General features: G+C 40.9%; 1 protein-coding gene across 2 annotated transcripts in view; it reads left to right on the forward strand.

Moving 5' to 3' along the window:
- The first annotated feature begins 534 nt into the window (after positions 1-534).
- The window catches only part of LOC138838851 (dolichyl-diphosphooligosaccharide--protein glycosyltransferase subunit STT3A), a 29,326-nt gene continuing 8,830 nt past the window's right edge, over positions 535-21,030 (forward strand). Inside the window, exons 1-11 of one of the 2 annotated variants that reach the window (XM_070038249.1) lie at positions 535-634; positions 3,964-4,090; positions 4,788-4,848; positions 9,546-9,667; positions 10,014-10,159; positions 12,779-12,869; positions 15,002-15,108; positions 15,283-15,447; positions 17,137-17,317; positions 18,476-18,631; positions 19,833-19,924. In XM_070038249.1, coding sequence (XP_069894350.1) covers positions 4,003-4,090; positions 4,788-4,848; positions 9,546-9,667; positions 10,014-10,159; positions 12,779-12,869; positions 15,002-15,108; positions 15,283-15,447; positions 17,137-17,317; positions 18,476-18,631; positions 19,833-19,924 — 1,209 coding nt within the window. In that variant the 5' untranslated portion in view covers positions 535-634; positions 3,964-4,002. Of the gene's footprint in view, positions 635-1,083; positions 1,139-3,963; positions 4,091-4,787; positions 4,849-9,545; positions 9,668-10,013; positions 10,160-12,778; positions 12,870-15,001; positions 15,109-15,282; positions 15,448-17,136; positions 17,318-18,475; positions 18,632-19,832; positions 19,925-21,030 lie in introns of those variants that run through there. The other variant, XM_070038250.1, reaches the window with a different exon arrangement.

The raw sequence follows: 21,030 nt of genomic DNA on the forward strand, positions 1-21,030 counted from the left end.
TTTGATTTTAAGGCGTTTCTTCAGCAAATTAGGCAAATCCTGAGCAAACTGGGACTAGGAAGTGTATGGGTTCTCACTGAGAACAGGCAGGGCACCCTTTCCTCCTCCCCTTTAAGCTTTTATCAGGTCCGTGTACCTTAAAAACTGGCCCACCAGCAGTCATCAGTACCCGCAGTTACGGATTTGGACGTTGGTCAGTTTCTCCGAGTAATTTCCGCTTCTGGTCACGTGTCTAGGGCAAACTGGCCACGCCTCCCCACGCGTCTCCTTCCGGTCCGCAGACGGACACGTCACTCCTCAGCGCTCAACCGAACTCCTCTCAGCACGTTCTTTCCGCGCTCTTCACTCTCATGCACCCACCTATGACAGCTCGGTGAGAGCTCTAAGTCCCGCTTCTAACGCTTTAGTGATAGCTGTATCGCCCAATTAAGAAGTGGGAGCGCCGCTGGGTCCACGCCTCCCGATTTGACAGACAGCGCTGTAATCCTATCGCCCTCCGGAAGCGTCCTCTTGGCTCAGAGTCAACCAATGTGAAGCGACCTGGGAGGTGGGACCCGGCCGTTGCCAGGGTTGGGTGCGCCATCTGAACGGATGGCCAAGCGAGAGCAGCGGATTCTGAAGGAACCGTGGCCAGGTGAGAAGGCCGTAGGGTAAAACTTGAGAATTAGCGCCGGGTGCAGTTCATGCGTGTAGCGGGTGTGAACGAAGTGCAGGAAGCAGGTTCTGAGGGGGGGGTGGGGAGCAGAGCTTGGGGCTTTGCCCTGGAGGGGGGCGTGGGGTGTGGTGTGGGGACCCCCCCCCCCGGAATGGAAGGAAGGCTGGGAGGGTCGGCGGAGCGGTGCAGGGGGCGGCGTGGGGACGGGGCGTGGGGTCGAAGGGGGCCTGGGACGAGTTCGGAGGGGAAGCCACGTCGGATGCCGAGGTCGGGTTGGAGGGGGAGGTCCCGCGGCGGGTGGGGTCCGAGTGGTAAGCCCTGGGGCGGGACCTGAGGCGGGAGCCGAAGTAGTGGGGTGGGGGAGCCAAGTGGAGCCGGGTGAAAATATGTGGGAGAACGGGGCGGCCTCGGAAGCCAGAGCTAGCCAGGGGGACAGGATAGCAGTTCCTAGAGCACAGCTCATACGGAAAAGCAGATGCTGAAGTAAGTGTGTGTGTGTGCGTGTGTGCGCGTGTGCGTGTGTGCAGGTACTGGGGTTTGAACTCCGGTCGTGTGTGTGTGTGTGTGTGTGTGTGTGTGTGTGTGTGTGTGTGTGTGTGTGTGTGTGTGTGTGTGTGTGTGTGTGTGTGTGTGTGTGTGTGTGTGCAGGTGCTGGGGTTTGAACTCCGGTCCTAGGCTCTGTCTCTGAGCTTCTTCATTCAAGGCTGACGCTCTCCCACTTGAGCCACAACTTCACTTCCCGTGTTTTGTTGGCTGAGTAGGGATAAAAGGTCTCACTGGATCCTAACAGGCTTTGAACCTGGGTCCTGGGATCTCAGCCTTGTGAGTAGCTAGGATTTACAGGTGCAAGCATCGACTTGATGCTGATGTTTTAAAAGAAAATGGTCTTTGCCCTTATTTGCCTTGGAGACGTGAGAAAACGACCCGAGACCCCAAAACTCAATCAGATTATATTACCACCTCCTTTACTCGGGTTTCAAGTCGAGATCCCTCCCACGTATTTGCTTAACTTACTCTTCAAGTGTGGTGTGGATTATATCAAACTCAGTGGTGTTAGATTTGTTTCCGTTTCAGTCATTCTAGAAAAAAGAGCTGCAAACCTGAGACAGGACTGGCTTCTTGGCTTCTCAGGTCTTAAATGCAAGATAGGCTTCCCTTTGGGATTGTAATTAGACACACACATCTAAAAAGGTCCTTCTGGGCCAGTTAGACTTTGTGGTGTTGGTGTGAGGAATATATGATACTTCAACCCTGCCACCTAGTTCAGTGTGACTTTTTCCCCCTCTTTTCAATAAAAGTAGGAAAAAGAAGAGGAATAATACTGGCTCTTTTAATTTGCTTCTGTATAGTTTTGAGTAATTTTAACATATCTTTTTTTTTTTTTTTTTTGGTCGGTCGTGGGGCTTGAACTCTGGGCCTGGGCACTGTCCCTCAGCTCTTCAGCTCAAGGCAAGCGCTCTACCACTTGAGCTACAGCGCCACTTCCCGTTTTCTGGTGGTTTATTTGAGATAGGAGTCTCACCGTCTCTCCTGCCCGGGCTGGCTTTGAACTGCGATCCTCAGATCTCAGCTTCCTGAGTAGCTAGGATTACAGGCCTGAGCCACCAGCGCCCGGCAACATATCTTTCTTTAATTTTTTTATTCCTTCCTCTTTCACCAATAGCTGCTGTGGTAAATTGGTACATGCAACTGTTCATCAAATGAACCCCATTCAGAACAGTGCACAAACTGCTTCCCTGGACGTTTTAATCCAGTTTTTTTCCTCTGACCTTTTTTCTCTTCAGTAGGAAACATTTTCTTTCCCTTTAGATTATCATCTGGTGCCGTGAACTGTCTCTGTGTCATGGAATCATTTAAGTCAGCCGGGTTCATTATGAAGATGGGATGCCCTGAAATCTGCTTGAAAGGGCAATAGATCTGAGTAGTAGTTATAGTGTGAATTATGGCACTCAAAGTACAGTGGTCTCTGTGAATCTTTCTTCATGAGTGCTCCATTGCACCTGAATTGGTGATTGCTCATGCAGTTTACTTCATAAAATCTCCGTTGGAATTTGGAACAGAAAGAAGCTTATAGGCAGTCAGTTGAAACTTCAGTTTAGAGCTGGAAATTATGCGGATTCAGTCATGATTTCTATTTTTCCTCTTTCTATTTTCACTTCTGTACTTAATGTTCATTCCCTACTTGTTTTTATACATTCTTGGATTTCTCCAAGCTCTTTCTTTCTTCATTTCATTAACTTTTTTTTTTATTGTTGTTTGCCATCTTACTGATTTTTGCATGTCTTCCCTCCACCATGTTTTTTTGCTTTTATGTTTCTGCTTTATTCCTATTGTGCAATAATTTGCTGGTTGTTTTTGTGTACTTAGTTGTGAAGGAATGAATGGGAAATAGAATTATAATTTTTGTTTTTTAAAATGTGGTACTGGGAGGTGGAACTAAATGCTTCTTGTAAACTAAACGAGTGCTCTACTGCTAAGCTCTATTGCTTTGTCCCCTGTTTTGTGCCAGTACTAAGGCTTGAACTCACGGCCTTGAACTCTCACTTTGCTTCTTTTCTTTTTGCTGGAGCTCCACACTTGAACCACACCTACAATTTCAGCTTTTTGCTGGTTAATTGTATTAAAGAGTCTTGGATTTGTCTGCCTGGGCTGGCTTTTGTACCTGTTTCTTCATTTCTCAGCCTCCTGAACCACTGGCATCTGACTTCTTCAGCCCCTTTGTAAAATTTTTATTTTGAGTCATGGTCTCACCAAGATGACCAGGCTGACCTAGAATTTGTAATCTTCCTGCATTAGTCTCCCAGGTAATGGGTTACAGCATGGTAACCAGTTTGGTATTAACTTTTGGTTACTCTGTTTTAGATCTGCCTTGTAGACATGATTGTCTGCTTCCTTGCTTTACCTCAGGCAAAGCTTGGGTCTTGGTATTACCCTAGTGTTTTCATTAACTTATGTATATTAAGATTCTTTCTCATCATAAAAGATTGAAGTTGCCAGGCACCGGTGGCTCAGGCCTGTAATCCTAGCTACTCAGGAGGCTGAGATCTGAGGATCATGGTTCAAAGCCAGCCCGGGCATGGAAGTCCATGAGGCTCCTATCTCCACAAAACCACTAGAAAACTGGAAGTGGCACTGTGGCTCCAGTGGTAGAGTGCTTGCCTTGAGCTGAAGAGCTGAGGGACAGCACCCAAGCCCAGAGTTCAAGCCCCACGACTGACAAAAAAAAAAAAGAATAAAGAAAAAGAAAGATTGAAGTTAAGTAAATTGAGGGTATTCAATATCATATGGTCTTGACTTTTGTATTTTAGTTATTTAAGTATTATCTGGTGCAACCCATTGATGTCAAGATGACTAAACTTGGATTTTTACGGTTGTCCTATGAGAAGCAGGACACACTTCTAAAACTTCTCATTCTGTCGATGGCTGCTGTGTTATGTGAGTATTCACATGGACCTCTTCCTCTGGGGAAGGAAAGAAAAAAACCTTGAAAAGAATTGAAAATGCTTTTCTTAAAATGCCTTGTTTTGGCAGGTTGCTATTCGTTACTGTAGTTTTGTGAAGGCAAAATAAAAGACACAAAAGCATGTAAGAATCAAGGCTGGTCAGAAAATGGGAAGTGTACTATACCAGTTCTGTTTTCCTCATAGGACCAAAAGAGAAATGAGGACCATTGGATACTAAATTTTATAAAGGACAATTCTACTTAGTACTTATCTCAGTGACTTTTTTTTAAACCTTAGTATTTTTGAAATTCTCTTGAGAATTTGCTATTTTTTTTTTTTTTTTGTTTTTAGATTTTCTAGCTCTTCATGAGTTTGACATACCTTTTAGTTTGGTCTAAGAGTATGGTTAATTTGTATATGTTCCATCTATGTAGAAGATAATCTAAGCTCAATATAGTGTAAGTAAATGTAGTGTTATAGTTCTGTGTATGTGCTGTTTAGTTGGAAATATAGATGCCATAGTGTGACTTTGTTTCCAGTATGTTAGGGAGCTAGATAAAGATTTTATTCAGTATTTCCTAGATCCCTGTGTTAGAGAATTCATTTTCTCTATAAGGCTATTTACTGATCTTCTTCTTCTTCTTTCATGGCACATTATCACTAAAATATTTGTTCTCTGGTTTTTGTAGCTTTCTCCACTCGTCTCTTTGCTGTCCTGAGATTTGAAAGTGTTATCCATGAGTTTGATCCGTGAGTATCTTTGCTTGAACTAGTATTAGAGTAAGCTTACCTTATTTCTGGATTTATTTCATGTGTCTTTGAGCAAATGTAGTTTTAAAAAAAGCTTTGCTATGGGGCTGGGAAGGTGGCTCAGTGGTAGAGCGCTTGCCTTGCATGCATGAGGCCCTGGGTTCGATTCCTCAGCACCACATAAGCAAAAAGAAAAAAGCCAGAAGTGGTGCTGTGGCTCAAGTGGTAGAGCACCAGCCTTGAGCTGAAAAGCTGAGGGACAGCGCCCAGGCCCAGAGTTCAGGCCCCACAACTGGCCCCCCCCCCAAAAAAAAAAAAAGAAAAAGCTTTGCTATTTTTTTGCTATTGCGTGTGTGTGCTGGTACGGGGCTTGAACTCAGGGTATGGAGACCATCCTGGAGGTCTTTTGCTCAGGGTTAATGCTTTACCACTTGAGCTGGAAGCTCCACCTCTGGTATTTTGTGGTTAATGAGGATAAGAGACTCATGGACTTTTCTTGCCTAAACTGGCTTCGAACTGTGTCTCCTTAGTAGTTAGGATTACAGGCATGAGCCACCAGTGCCTGGCTTTGTTTAAAAAAATTATTATTACTATTATTAAAGTAGTTGTTCAAATGAGTTAACAATTCCGTAAGAAAAAATAGTTTCTCAAGAATATTTTTTAAAACTCAGTTGATGTAAACAAACTCTTAGTTCTGTTACCAATTTTAAATTGTATGTCTTCTGCCGAGTGTTCTTTGTCCTTAATTTTGTCAAACTATACCTTCCCCAAATCAACTGCTTCCTAAAAAGCAAGGTGAAAGTTAGGATAATCTTCCTGAGCCAAACACATAATGTGTTTTAAGAGACAAAGTGAATGTTTTAGGTTTGCTGAAAGGCTGAATGATTTTAGTGGAAGTTGAAGTTGGGTAGTGGTATAGGAAAAAGGAATCAAACATCTGTAGTACAGTATTGAATTTTACATAGCCTGAGCATTCAAATTTCTTACCTTAGTAGCAGTCTCCTTGGAACTGGATGCCCCTGGGTACCAAGGATTTGCTGTATTTTCCTTTGGGAGTTATTTAAGTTCATGGGTTTCAGATGCAATTTCCAGTCAATTCTCAGTGATAATGTATTTTCAGTACATTATGAAAGCCCTGTGAGATTTCCAAAGGAGATGATTATATCCTCTTTGGTGGAATTGAACAGATGAGTCCTGTGAACTCAGAAAATGTGATGGACATTGTTGTTATGCCTGCCTATCACTTAAGTTCTGGCTAGACTAAGAGAAGCCTGGCGTCTCTTTGGTCAAGAGTAATGTTGCAGATTGAGGGAAAAAGGAGTATATTTAGGGCTCTAAAGGGAATTACAGTGTCATGAACTAGAGATTAGGACTTTAAAAAATTTGATTTAATCATTTATTTAATAGAAATTTAGCTTATTAAATCCTAAGGTGGTATGAAATACTAAAACTAAGAGCTGGGTGTGGTAGTATGCTCCTGTTCTACCAGCATTGCAGAATTGGAGTCAGGAGGATTGTGGAGATTAACTATGGCTAACTAGTGAAACCTTGTCATAAATAAGGAAAAAAAAAAAAAAACTAGTTTGGTTAAGGATTTTGTTTATTAGATTAAAAATGATACAGACCCTCAATATTAATAACTAACATTTGCTAAGCATTCAGTTTGTTCCAAGCACTATTTTACAGATGACTTCTAAATCCTTGCAGCAACTGTGTGAGATATATTTACTATTAGCTCTTTTTACTAATGAAGAGATTCAGGAGTTGTTATATACATTCCAAGATTGGAACATAATGTCTTAACTTCAGGGCTGATTTCGCTATATTATATTGCCTAAAGTTGAGGCTTAGGAAGAGTTTCAGGAGGTGTTTTTGTTTTTGTTTTTGTCTTTGTGGGTCATAGGGCTTGAACTCTGGGCCTGGGCGCTGTCCATCAGCTCTTCAGCTCAAGGCCAGCGCTCTGCCACTGGAGCCACAGCACCACTTCTGTTTTTTTTCTGGTGGTTTATTGGAGACAAGAGTCTCATAGACTTTTTCTGCCTGGGCTGGCTTTGAACTGCAATCCTCAGATCTCAGCCTCCTGAGTAGCTAGGATTACAGGCATATATTACAGGTATATATAAGTTATAGGAGGATGATGATAGAATTTCATTTTGACATTTCTAGTCATAAATACAATGTGTTCTACTCAATCTCAAATTATCACTCTTCCTTTCCCAGAATCATAGATCATTATTCTATGTCTTTTTATGTTTTTGATCATCCTATAGTTTGAATTTAAGGGTTTGTTCTTGCTAGGCAGGCATTCTACCACTTGAGCTATGACCACGGCTCTTTATGCTTACTTTTTCACATAGGGTCTTGCATTTCTTTTGTCTGGTTGGCCTGGACCTAGGTCTTCCTATGTATTCCTCCCGGGTAGCTGAGGTGACAGGCTTGAATCATGTAGCATTTTGTTGTTGTTGTGTTGGAGTCTTGTAACTATGTCTCAGCTGATTTTGAATATGATCCTCCCAATCTCTGTCTCCACAATAGCTGGGATTACAGGCATGAGCCACTGCATCTAGCCCATTTATTACAAAAGTAGCCTATTTGATTTTGTACATTTGCACTTAGAAATATAAAAGGTTTATTTAGCTTAAATTTTTTATTATTATAAAGGTGATTTATGGAGGGGTTACAGTTAGCTATTTTAAAAAAGCTTATTTGGGTGGATGTGTGGCTCAAGTATTAAAGTGCTTGCCTAGCTAGCAAGTGTGAGGTCCTAAGTTCAAATCCCAGTAGTACAAACAAAAAAACCTGTACATTTGTAGAGCATTTGCTGAAAAGTTTAAGATAAGCAACTAATATGTTAATTTATTGCTATGTAGATATGTGTGCATATGTGCACACATACGGGTCTTGGGCTTGAACTCAGGGCTTAGGTGATGTTACTGTTACTGAGATTCTTTTCCTCAAGGCTAGCAGTCTACCACTTGAGCTACAGCACCACTTCTAGCTTTTTCTGAGTGGTTTATTAGAGATAATGAGTCTCACAGACTTTGCTGCTTGTTCTGGCTTCAACAGTGATCTTCAGATCTCAGCCTCCTGAATAGCTATGATGATAGGCATGAGCCACTAATGCCTGGCTTTATGAACATATTTTAAGTTACTCTTTTTTTTTTTTTTTTGGTCATGGGGCTTGAACTCTGGGCCTGGGCGCTGTCCCTCAGCTCTTCAGCTCAAGGCGAGTGCTGTACCACTTAAGCTACAGGGCCACTTCCTTACGTACATATTTTAAAGGATTTTGAGGTATTACACAAATTCTTTTCTTCCCTTCCTTCTTCCCTTCCTCCCCTTCTCTCCTTTCCTTTCTCTTCCCTACTTCTTTTCTGCTTTCTTACCATTCTGTCTCTCCTTTGCTTATCTATATTTCTTCTTCCCTTTTTCATTGAACCAATGGCTTCATGCATACTGTGGCAAGTGCACTACCATTTGATCCACAATCCCAATCTCCCTCCCCCCCTTTTATTTTTGATCAGACTCTTTAGGAATTCTTTCTTAGACTTTACATAGAGAAATACTGAGATGAATTGTTAGCAAAACCAAAGGTATCCGTTGTGTAATCATAGATCTGGAAGGGACCATAGAGATTATGTGACTTGTCTTCTTTTTGCAGAATAGGAAATGGGCCCCAAAGCATAAACCCAGTCAGACCTTCCTTTGTCTCACTGTGCCTTGTACTGGTAGGACACATTCTTTCACATGTTGATTGCCCTTTTTCCTCATCCCTTCTGTCTCTCTGACAGTTCTCAAAATAACACTCATCTGTGATGAGTTGAGATTGCTGCCATCTGCTGCTTCTCCTTACTTAGGCTACCAAAACTTGACTGACCAAGGAGAAAATAGGGTTAGGGAGGCAGGCAGAGAGGATGGTTAGTTATGAAAAGCTGAGCTAATTAAACCATTGTAGTTTGACACCCATTTATTTAATGCTTTATTTTTGCCTCTGACCCCCACCCCTCCACACCCCATTTCTTTTTAAATGAGAAACCAAAAAAGACTTATATTGCTTATATCTAGAACAATAGCTCTAAGCATTTCATGTCAAGTATTTTTTTGTGTAATCTATAATTTTATGCTACAATGTAGGTGGATTATTTGAAATAATAGGAGCAGGCCTTGTTAAAAGTTTTAAGACTCACTAAGTTTTTGTTACAGTGTGGGTTGAAATTTTTTCCATTCTGCATATGGTTTTATACCAGTATTGTGAAGATGTTCAGTACTTAGTGTAATCCATGTGTTCTTGTATGTAGTACAGAATTTAAAAAAGAATGTGTTTCTGTCACTTGAAGAGATCCAAAATCCACTAGAGTCTACATTTCAGTGGTCTTATCTTTTGATTCTTTGAATTTTTTTTATTGGTTCTTTTTCCTGCCACATCCCAGCCTGGTCAGATATTATACTTAAATGCTTTCTGGCAATATTAAGATGTTACTCACTTCCTTATGAGAAAAACAATGTATTCATTGAGACAGACACAAAGTAGAAATAAGTAGGAGATTAATGTTAATGTCCTAACCAAAGAGATAATTTTTGGTGCCAAATGTACTTTTATTCAAGTAATGGTAAGTTTCTCAATGAGGAGCAATATTCTCTACACATTAGTAAAAGTAAATAGGAAGAAGAGGAGACAGTTTCTTTTTTTCTTCCTCTAGGTATTTTAATTACCGGACTACTCGGTTCCTGGCTGAGGAGGGGTTTTACAAATTCCATAACTGGTTTGATGACAGGGCCTGGTATCCATTGGGACGAATTATTGGAGGAACAATATATCCAGGTGAGGAGAAAAAGATTAATAAAAAGTAAATATAGTATTTAAATGACACAGACTAGTTTATTTTTAATAGTTTCATTTTGTAACACTAGTAATTTTATCCTGATTATAGATTTCCAAAGAATATCTTATGGACTGGAGAGTGGGTGGTTTTTCATGTATTCTGGACTTATGATTAAATTTGCAGGAGAGATGATTAGAAGACTACTGACTACATTTGTTGTGTTAGTATTTTTCTGGTCATTTGTCAAGACCTTGTAGTCACTCTTATCAATATTTGAATTGGCCCTTTATCTCAAGTTCTTCATCTTACTGGGACAATCTAATGCCTTTCTTCTTCCTATTATAGGCCTAATGATCACATCTGCTGCAATCTACCATGTGCTCCATTTTTTCCACATCACTATTGACATCCGGAATGTGTGTGTGTTCCTGGCTCCTCTTTTCTCCTCCTTTACCACCATTGTCACATACCACCTTACCAAAGAACTCAAGGTGAAGTCTTTGGGGTGACAAGAAGCTTGGGAATGTGTCATTGAACTTTGCTAGTAGATGCTGGAGGATGGGGGACTGAGAAGCTTAGAAGGGCAGGGAGACAGGCTAATGACAGCACCTATTGGGCTGAATTAATTCTGCATTCTCCACCTAGAAGGTATGCTTTTTTTTTTTTTAAATCATTAGCCACTGTTTTCCTTTATGAAAGGCATTTGGAAATAAAATGTTAATTTCTTTATAAAGAAACAAACATTTAAAATTAAAAATAAAAGGTTTAGATTTTGAAGCCCTCACTATATAAGGAAAAGGGGAAAAACCCTGTATGAAGCTTTCCAAAGTGGTTAGTTATTTCTACAGAAAAGAATCACTTAACAATTATGTGGGGTTTTTTGTTGTTGTTGTTGTTGTTTGTTTTTGGTCATAAGGCTTGAACTTTGGGCCTGGGCACTGTCCCTCAGCTCTTCAGCTCAAGGCCAGTGCTCTACTACTTGAGCCATAACACCACTTCCGGTTTTCTGGTGGTTAATTGGACGTAAGAGTGTTACCGACTTTCCTGCTCCAGCTGGCTTTGAACCGTGATCCTCAGATCTCAGCTTCCTGGATAGCTAGGATTACAGGTGTGAGCCACTGGTGCTGGCTATCTATTCTTTTTTTTTGGGGGGGGGGGTCTAGTCGTGGGGCCTGAACTCTGGGCCTGGGCGCTGTCCCTCAGCTCTTCAGCTCAAGACTAGCGCTCTACCACTTGAGCCACAGCGCCACTTCTGACTTTTTTCTTTTCTTTTTTTTTTTTTTTGTCGGTCGTGGGCTTGAACTCTGGGCCTGGGCGCTGTCCCTCAGCTCTTCAGCTCAAGGCGAGCGCTCTACCACTTGAGCTACAGCGCCACTTCCGGTTTTCTAGTGGTTTATTGGAGATAGGAGTCTCACGGTCTCTCCTGCCCGGGCTGGCTTTGAACCGCGATCCTCAGATCTCAGCCTCCTGAGTAGCTAGGATTACAGGCGTGAGCCACCAGCGCCCGGCTACTTTTTTCTTTTTGCTTATGTGGTGCTGAGGAATCGAACCCAGGGCCTCATGCATGCAAGGCAAGCACTCTACCACTGAGCCACCTTCCCAGCCCCTCTATTCATTTTTTTAAAAACATTTATTCAGAATTCCTAAGCCACTTATTGTAATCTACTTGACAATGCTTTTTCCCACCCAGGTTTGCTGATCCTGGTTTCCTGAAGTCTATTTTGATCTTTGGCTATGGTGTTAGGGAAATACAGGAGACAAGACCAACTAGTAGGAGTGTTTAGGAAATTTGTTTAATTTGGAAAATTTTTTGTCCTTTTGCTGCTCTTGTCCTAAATTTAACTCTTATCAGTAGACAAGTCTTTGTGTGTGTGAGGTAGAGTGGGCAGAGTCTCATTATGCAGCCTAGTTGGTCTGGCACTTGCCATAAAGCCCTGGTTGGCCTCAGCCTACCAAGTGCCTACCTAATAAGTCTGGGTTATATTTTGTTTCTTTGCTGAGCTAAAAGATGACTTAAGCTCTTAGCATCTTCAGTCCAAGTGAAATAGAGTCTTGCTTTATATCCCTTGAACTCAAGGGATATATGTCTTTGAACTTAAAATCTTCCTACCTTAGCCTCTTGAGTACTGCCATTACAAGCTTTTGCTACTATGCCCAGCTGTCTTTTTTAGCTTTTTAACTTAGATACTAATTACTTTCTTCCTTTGATATGTTGCATTTTTAGAGGCTTTGCTGGTGACTGATGTTTGTGTGCTGTATATCAGTGTTAAAGGGAAGGACTGATAAGCCTGGGGATTTTTGCAGACAACCCATTCTGGGGCAAACTGATGTTTTCAGCTGTGTGTGTGTGTGTGTGTGTGTGTGTGTGTGTGTGTGTGTGTGTGTGTGTGTGTGTGTGTGTGTGTGTGTGTGTGTGTGTGTGTGTGTGTGTGTGTGTGTGTGTGTGTGTGTGTGTGTGTGTGTGTGTATCTATCTCTGTATCTTTGTATCTGTGTGTCTCTTTGTTTCAGACAGGATCTTAGGATGTAGTTCAGCTTGGCCTTGGATTTATGCATTAGCCTGCTAGGATTGTGGGCATACACCCCCATTCCCATAAGCTCACATTATTAGTCTGTCTCAAGTGTGCGTGTACTTAGTTTAAATTTAGTGATTGAGTGTCATGATGGGAACTTGATTGTGAAATTTCCAACTTTTTTTTTTTTTTTTTTTTTTTGTCGTCATGGGGCTTGAACTCTGGGCTTGGGCACTGTCCCTGCACTCTTCAGCTCAAGGCGAGTGCTCTACTGTTTGAGCCATAGTGCCACTTTTGGTTTTCTGGTGGTTTATTGGAGATAAGAGTTTCACAGATTTTCCTGCCCGGGCTGGCTTTGAACCGTGATCCTCAGATCTCAGTCTCCTCAGTAGCTAGGATTACAGGCGTGAGCCACCGGCGCCCAGCTCCAGCTTTTTTTTCTGTGAGCATTTCTCACATCTACTTGGGAAGTTGTTGGACTTCCTCTGGGCCCATTATTAAACAGACTAGGAGTAAACAGATTGAACTAGGAGGTATTCATTCTGTTCTTTGAGAGGTGTGTTGGAGTTAACTCCTTAGTATTTCTCTTTTCTTACAGGATGCAGGGGCTGGGCTTCTTGCTGCCGCCATGATTGCTGTAGTTCCTGGGTATATTTCTCGATCTGTAGCTGGATCATATGATAATGAAGGTAAGATTTTAATTGCTGAAGGAAATCTGTTTATTATCTAACAGAACTTCATGAAGTGCAGTAGTATCTGGCAATAATAATAATAATCCTTAGCAATAATAAAAATGGTATCTGATGAGTAGACTAGAAATGGGCAGGAAAAGTTCTCAGAGAACTTCTGTTCGCCTTCTGTCATCTCTTCTAAAAAGGTAGTGAGAATTTTATGTATTTGCTAATACTGGATGACACTTGAACTCGAGCCTTTTGCTCTTAGCTTTTTCACTGAATGCTGGATCTCTGACACTTGAGCCACACTTCACTTTTGACCTTTTGCTGGATAATTGGTGATGAATCTCCCAGATTTGTCTGCCTGGCTGGCTTTGAACTGTGATCCTCAGATCTTAGACTTCTGAGTAGTTAGGATTACAGACACTTGCCACTAGTGCTCTAGTACCTATCTGTGAGAACTTTCCTTAAAAGCTTTTATTTCATCTCTAGAGTTAAGAGTAAGGCTCATCATTTGCTTTATTTTCCTATATAAGGGATTTGGGTGTAGTTTAAATGGTAGAGTGCCTTATTAGCAAGCACAAGGCACTGAATATAAATACTATTACTCTTAAAATATAAAACTATAAAAGAAAAATTTCCTAAATAAGGAATATAAATACCTTTAAAGTTATTACTTTTATTGGTATTTTTATATTTCACTTATTTTGTGGTACTGGGGCTTGATCTTAACCTTGAACTTCTCAACAGGTGCTCTACTCTTGAGTCCTAACTCTTTTTTTTTCCTGACTACTGGTACTATACCATTTGAGCCACATCTCCAGTTCTGTGTTTTTTGCTTGTTAATTGGAGATAAGAATCCTGAGGATTTTTCTGTCTGGACTGGCTTCAAAACTGTGATTGTCAAATCTTAGCTTTCTGAGTAGGTAGGATCATAGATGTGAGCCACTGGTAACCTGCAGTTTAGCTATTTTATTTCTTTTAGTTAAATTTTTATCATCTTTAAGTAGTATATAAAGGGATTGCCAGTCAACAAATCCATTTGTAAGTGCAATGTACCCTGATGTTTAGTTATTTTAAGTAAGTAGGTTTATATTACTGCTATGGCTGGCCTTGGCCTGATATCCTATTTCCCTACTCCTGTGTGGCTGAGACCACAGGTGTGCTCTATAATTAATACCCAATTGGTTGAGATGGGATCTGGCAAATTTTTTGTCTGGGCTTCCCTTGAAATTGGGCCTCCCAGTCTTTTCCCCCAAGCCATTATGCTTTATTTTCAGTTCAACGTATATTTGTGAATATTATTGAGAAAAGTACCATAGATAAAATTATTTTGGTTCATAATTAAGAAGTTGAAGGGATAGCTAGTAAATACAATTTACATTGCACATATTCTATTATGGGATATAAAAGTAGACTTTATAAAGGTAGTTCCAAAGTTGTATATCTGTAATCTCAGAATCTTGGAGGGTAGTCAGAAGGACGATAATTTCAAGGCCAGTATGGGACAAAGATGTCCCAATTCACCTACCACTTCCTGGTAAAAACAAAGAAATCCCCCCCCCCCCAAACAACCCTTCCCTTCCTTCAGTGAAAGGCAATTATTGCTGTGTTATCATGATAGAATTGTCATCAGAGTACTTTGGAAATACAGCATAAGGAGAGCAGTTTTGATCAAGGAAGGCATTTTGGAAGTGGTTGAGTTGAGGTGGGTCCTAGGTTTGGAACATCACTAGGTAACTATTTAAGAAGAGTAACAACCAGAGACTATGGGCCAGCTTTTGTTAACATCTATAGGTGAGATGGTACCCGATAGCGTGTGATGTACATAGGACTTAGCAGGAAATCTAATGCCTGGAAATGATCATGTCTGGCTGAATGCTTATTACTGCATGCTAGGTAGTGTTCTAACTGCTTCATGTAAACTAATTACAGTTGTCTCCGCAGTGGTTTTATGAAGCAGTACTGTTAGACCTTCCACGGGAAACTGAGACAATGGGTTGTAAAATTATACTTTTACTGGATAGTAGAGCTGAGCTGAGATACATATCCAGGCAGTCTGTTCCAGAATAGTGTTATTAACTATTATACTAGCATGGTCTCTTAATTTTAGTGTTTTTTTTTTTTTTTCTTTTTCTCCCTGGCAGGGATTGCCATCTTTTGTATGCTACTCACCTATTACATGTGGATAAAGGCAGTGAAGACTGGCTCCATCTACTGGGCTGCCAAGTGTGCCCTTGCATATTTCTACATGGTAACTATATTTGTGTGTGCATTCCCTCCCTTCCCCAAGTCTTTTTAAAAAATTTTTTCCTGGAGCCCAAGATCTCATGTATGTTAGGCAATTAATTTGCCACTAAATAAATAAATAAGTATATATATGTATATGTATAATATATGATTTTTTTTTTTTTCTTTCCTCTCATAGGTCTCTTCATGGGGAGGCTATGTGTTCCTGATAAACTTGATCCCTCTCCATGTCCTGGTGCTTATGCTAACAGGCCGTTTCTCCCATCGTATCTATGTGGCCTACTGCACTGTTTACTGCCTGGGCACCATTCTTTCCATGCAGATCTCCTTTGTGGGTTTTCAGGTGAGCCCTAGACTGACTAGTGTTTTCCGTTTCTGCTCTGACTAGATTAATTTATCTTAGATTCTGTTTAGAAGAATGACTCAAGTCTTTGATCCTGGACTGCTTATGTCAACAAAAACAGCAATAGAATCATTGGTTGTTAAAACCTGCTTCGGGGACATGTTATTATTTGCTTGAAGATGTTTGAATTTATGCCTCTTACCTAAAAGGTTATAGGGATGGGGAGGATGTTTTCGTGGGATGTGGTGGCGCACACTTCTTGTCCCTGTTACTCAGGAGTTGTTATTGAGCTGAGTTGATAATTTAACAAAATTATATTTTACAAAAATTATTATAATTTCTAGTCCTTTTCAATGCTAAGGATGCCATTTAATGACAGTTAATACTGATTTTCTTTTCTTTTCTTTTCTTTTTTTTTTGGTGGGTCGTGGGGCTTGAACTCTGGGCCTGGGTGCTGTCCCCGCTCTCTTCAGCTCAAAGCAAGCGCTCTACCGCTTGAGCCACAGCGCCACTTCCGGTTTTCTGTGTGTTTTATTGGAGATTAGAGTCTAACGGACTTTACTGCTCAGGCTGGCTTTGAACCATGATCCTCAGATCTCAGCCTCCTGAGTAGCTAGGATTACAAACTTGAGCTACCAGTGCCCCGCTAATCCTGATTTTCTTAGTGGGGCCTCTTGTGGAAGTTCTTCAGGAATCAGAGCACAAATCTTTTAAGCAGACAACTGTTAAGTCAGAATCATGGTGTGTTTGATATCTCATTTAAAAATTCTAATGAAAGAATATTCAGAGATTTACTGTATAAATTATTTCTTTGCTGTTTGTAATTGCTGTTAACCACTGGGAAATGTGGAGAGTGAAAACATTTCATAGTTCTTAAAGAAGTTAGTCTTAGCTGGGTGCCAGTGGCTCATACCTATAATCCTAGCTACTCAGGAGGCTGAGATCTGAGGATTGTGGTTCAGTCATTGGGGCAGGAAAAGTCCGTGAGACTCTTACCTCCAATAAACTACCAGAAAACTGGAAGTGGCACTGTTGCTTAAGTGGTAAAGTGCTAGCCTTGAGCTAAAGAGTTGAGGGACAGCGCCTAGGCCCAGAGTTCAAGCCCCACAACTGACAAAAAAGAAAAGAAAAGAAAAGAAAATACATACAGCTGTCTGTAACCGTTCTTACAGGATAGTCGTTTGCAAAGTAGTTTACAGACATGCATTGTCTGGGAACTTGTTAGAAATAGAGATTGTAGATCCCTTTCACAGAGCTACCCAGTGAGAAACCTGGGTAGTGGCCTTAGTAACCTGGTGTAACACTCCCAGTTCCAGTGACAATTCCCACTAGAGATGGAGAATATCTGGTTGAAGTGCTGGAAGAGATCCAAAGTGCTATGACACATGGAGTAGTGAATGGTCTATCAGATTGTGCTTCAGTAATAAGAATTCAGTGTATGGACTTTGGTGGAAATTGTAGTCTACGCTAATGAATAACCTGACCGAAAGGCAAAGATATAATGATTATGGTGGCATATGCTATGCTTTAGGGGGTACTCTAGGTAGTCTGTATTCGTCCTGAAGGAGCTCAGAGCTCATGTGGCATCTTGGTGTGAACTAGATCAGGATAATTCAGGTCTGAGATAAACTCATTATAGTTTATTTCTTGAAGTGTTGCTATACATAATGCATTTTTTCCCCTCTACAGCCTGTCCTTTCATCAGAACACATGGCAGCCTTTGGAGTCTTTGGTCTCTGTCAGATCCATGCTTTTGTGGATTACCTGCGTAGCAAGTTGAATCCACAGCAATTTGAAGTTCTTTTCAGGAGTGTTATCTCTTTGGTAGGCTTTGTCCTACTGACTGTTGGAGCTCTCCTGATGCTGACAGGTAGAGAATGATCACAGCTTTTAGTATTAAATACAAACTGGATATTGATATAGAATAAATTCAAGAAGGGGGTGGGGGGGGCGAAGAGGGGGAGATGGGAGGGCAGGGAGGCAACAATGCTTGATAAGAAATGTACTCATTACCTTGCTCGTGTAATTGTAACCCCTCTGTACGGTAGTTTCACAATAAAAAAACTTATTAATTTAAAAACTAAAAAGGGGATAGGAAGGTGGCTCAGTGGTAGAGTGCTTGCCTTCATGCATGTAGCCCTGGGTTCGAGTCCTCAGCACCACATGAACAGAAAAGGCTGGAAGTGATGCTTTGGCTCAAGTGGTAGAGCGCTAGCCTTAAGCTGAAGAGCTGAGGGACAGCGTCCAGGCCCAGAACTCAAGCCCCACGACAGACAAAAATAAATAAAAATAAATAAATAAATTCAAGAAGTCAAGATATATCCTGGCCACAGGAAATTCAGTGTTTTCCTTCAATTTCTCTTTTTATTTCAATTGCTGAAATCCTTCTTGTAAAAATATACTTAATTGGCTTGTCAACCCAGGATTTAAATTCAATATAACAATGTATATTAGAGCTGTTCTTAAATCATACCCAGTGAAATGTCTATCTCACCTTGATAATTTTATTTTTTCCCTTTCCTACATACTGGATTATAGAAATCCTAAATTCCTTGTTGTACATTATGTCACTGCAGTGGTTTAATTCTGGAGGAACTAGATCATGGTTGCTTATAGTTTGGCCTGGGTGCCACATTTTCCTTCTCTATTTTACTTACTTCCTCTTCTCAAAGGTTAATCTGGTTTTGTGTAGAAATGATGTATTGCTTAATTTAGAGCAAGTCTAGAGGATGTACTTCACTTAATGTCTAAAATTGGCCTTTATTTTATTAAATTAGGCCTAAAGACCTTCCAGAAAAATTTTCTGCCTCTATTTTGAGTGTATATACATTCCAATTCTTCTCTGGCTATTGACAAAAGTACTCCCAAGTTTAAAAGGGGAGGAGTGAATCTAAGAATTGCTGCTGTTGAAGCAAACGGGTTCTTTTGATTTCTGGGAATCTTACTAAAATGGACTGTTCTGATTAGTTAAGATAATATGCTTGTATTGGAAATATGTGTGAAATATATATTGTCTCTTGGTTGCCAGGAAAAATATCTCCCTGGACGGGGCGTTTCTACTCACTGCTGGATCCTTCTTATGCTAAGAACAACATCCCCATCATTGCTTCTGTGTCTGAGCATCAGCCCACAACCTGGTCCTCCTATTATTTTGATCTACAGCTCCTTGTCTTCATGTTTCCAGGTCGGTTTCCCTTACATTCTGAAGAGGCCTCCTATGTAAGAATCACCCTTTGATTCCACACATATCAACTACCGTCATCCTTGTTTTTGTTTGCTTGCTCTTGCTGTGCAGAACAGAAGGTGGCTAAGCATATTTTTGTTTGTTTGTTTGAAGCAGTATAGAAGTTGAAGTTACAGATGCTAGCAATCTTAGTACTTCAATTTTCTCTTTACTTACGTTTATAAGTTAAAATGTAAGTTTTTTAAAATTTATTTTTATTTATTTATTTATTTTGTTGGTAGTGGGGCCTGAACTCTGGGCCTGGGCACTGTTCCCCAGCTCTTCAGCTCAAGGCTAGCACTCTACCACTTGAGCGACAGTGCCACTTCTGGTTTTCTGACTGGTTTATTGGAGATGAGAGTCTCACAGACTTTCCTGCCTTGGCTGGCTTGAACTGTGATCCTCAGATCTCAGCCTCTTCAGTAACTAAAATTATAGGCATGAGCCACCGCGCCCCGCTGTAGATTTATTTTTATTGTGAAAGTAATTGCATATTATGAAAATAACAAAAACTCAGTAAAATGAAAAAGATAAAAAGTACAGAAATTTTCACCACCTATCTTTAGCCATTGTTAACATTTTTCCCCCCCTCAGTCATGCGGCGTGAACTGAGAGCCTGGGCACTGTCCCTGAGCTTGTTTTGCTCAAGGCTAGTGTTCTACCACTTGAGCCACAATACTACTGCTAGCTTTTTCTGTTTATGTGGTACTGAGGAATTGAACCCAGGACTTCATGCATGCTAGGGAAGCACTCTACCACTAAGCCACATTCCGAGCCCCTTATTACAATTCTTTACAGGGGAAAAAAGTATATACCTGAATCATGTAAAACCAGTAAGTGGATGATGTGGCTTAGTGGTGGAATGCTCACCTAGCATGCATGAAGCCCTAAGTTTGATTCCTTAGTACCACAGAAAAAAATTACTCATACTGAGAAAAAGCTGGAAGTGGCACTGTGGCTCAAGTGGTAAGGTGCTAGTCTTGAGCAAAAGAACCTCAGGGACAGTGCCCAGGCCCTGAGTTCAAGCTCCAGGACTGACCCCAAAAAAAACAAAAACAGAATTTTAGTAGGGCTGGGATTGTATCTTGATGGTAAGAGTGCTCCTTTGAGGTTACAAGGGTCTACTGGGCTTTGCTGCTTACTCTCCTTTCCTCTTTTGTAGTTGGCCTCTATTACTGCTTTAGCAACTTGTCTGATGCCCGGATTTTTATCATCATGTACGGTGTGACCAGCATGTACTTTTCAGCTGTAATGGTGAGGAATGTTCTCAGACCTAGCAAAACTTTCCACCCCTTACTCTGAGGTGCTTTTTTATTTGTTTCTGCCCAGAAGGATGATTATATAGGTATTTCCCCATGAGTACTTAAGATTTGTAAAGCTGCTTGCTGCTGTTTTCTGTGTTGATACTGGGGCTTGAACTCAGGGCTTATGCTTTTGATATTTTTGATGATGGCTGGTGCTCTATCACTTGAGCTATGCCTCAGCCTCTGGCTTTTTGTTGGTTAATTGGAGCTAAGAGGCTCTGCTCTGACTGGCTTTGTACTGTGATTTTAAAATCTCAGCCTTGTGAGTAACTAGGAGTATAGGTGTGAGCCACTGGTACCTGGTGAGAATCATAACTTAAAGTCAACCTAAGGAAAAAGGGGTTGAAGGCATGCTTCAGTGCCATGGCTTCCTGCCTAGCAAGCACTAGGTTCTTGAGTTCAACATCTAGTTCTTGCCAGTACTCCTAGAGGAAGAGGTGATTTTTAATATTTTTGTTGAAGGCCTAGGAGTAGATTGCTAGATTGTTAAGCGAGGAGGGACTTTATATAATGCAGCAAGATAGTCTTATTATTTTGATAGTCATATTATTTTGATTCTAAGCCACATAGAAATAGGACTGGGAAGGTGGCTCAGTGGTAGAGTGCTTGCCTTACGTGTATAAGGTCCTGGGTTTGCTTCCTCAGTACTACATCAGCAGAAAAAGCTGTGGCTCAATGTGGTAGAGTGCTAGCCTTGAAATGAATTGCTGAGGGACAGCCCCCAGGCCCAGAGTTTAGGCCCCATGACCAACAAAAGAGAAGAAATACATTATAGTCAGGTAGGTTAGAATACTCCTGTAATCCCTAATCCCAGCACTTTGGTGGTAGAGGTAAGGAGATCTCCAGTTTAAGGTTAGCTTGGACCACATATGAAAATTTTTTATCTCACTAGCGATTCCTCCTTCCCACAAATATAAACATGATATATATGTACATGTGCACATACATGTATATACATATATTAATAAACTTTATTTTGAGACAGTATCACTTTATACCCCAGGGCAGACTCTCTATATAAATACATTCAGCTCAGTTTTCACATCTTTCTGCTTC

The sequence above is a fragment of the Dipodomys merriami genome, unplaced genomic scaffold (genome assembly GCF_024711535.1).
Source record: "Dipodomys merriami isolate MVZ:Mamm:240054 unplaced genomic scaffold, mDipMer1.0.p SCAF_29, whole genome shotgun sequence".
In the NCBI taxonomy this organism is placed as follows: Eukaryota; Metazoa; Chordata; class Mammalia; order Rodentia; family Heteromyidae; genus Dipodomys; species Dipodomys merriami.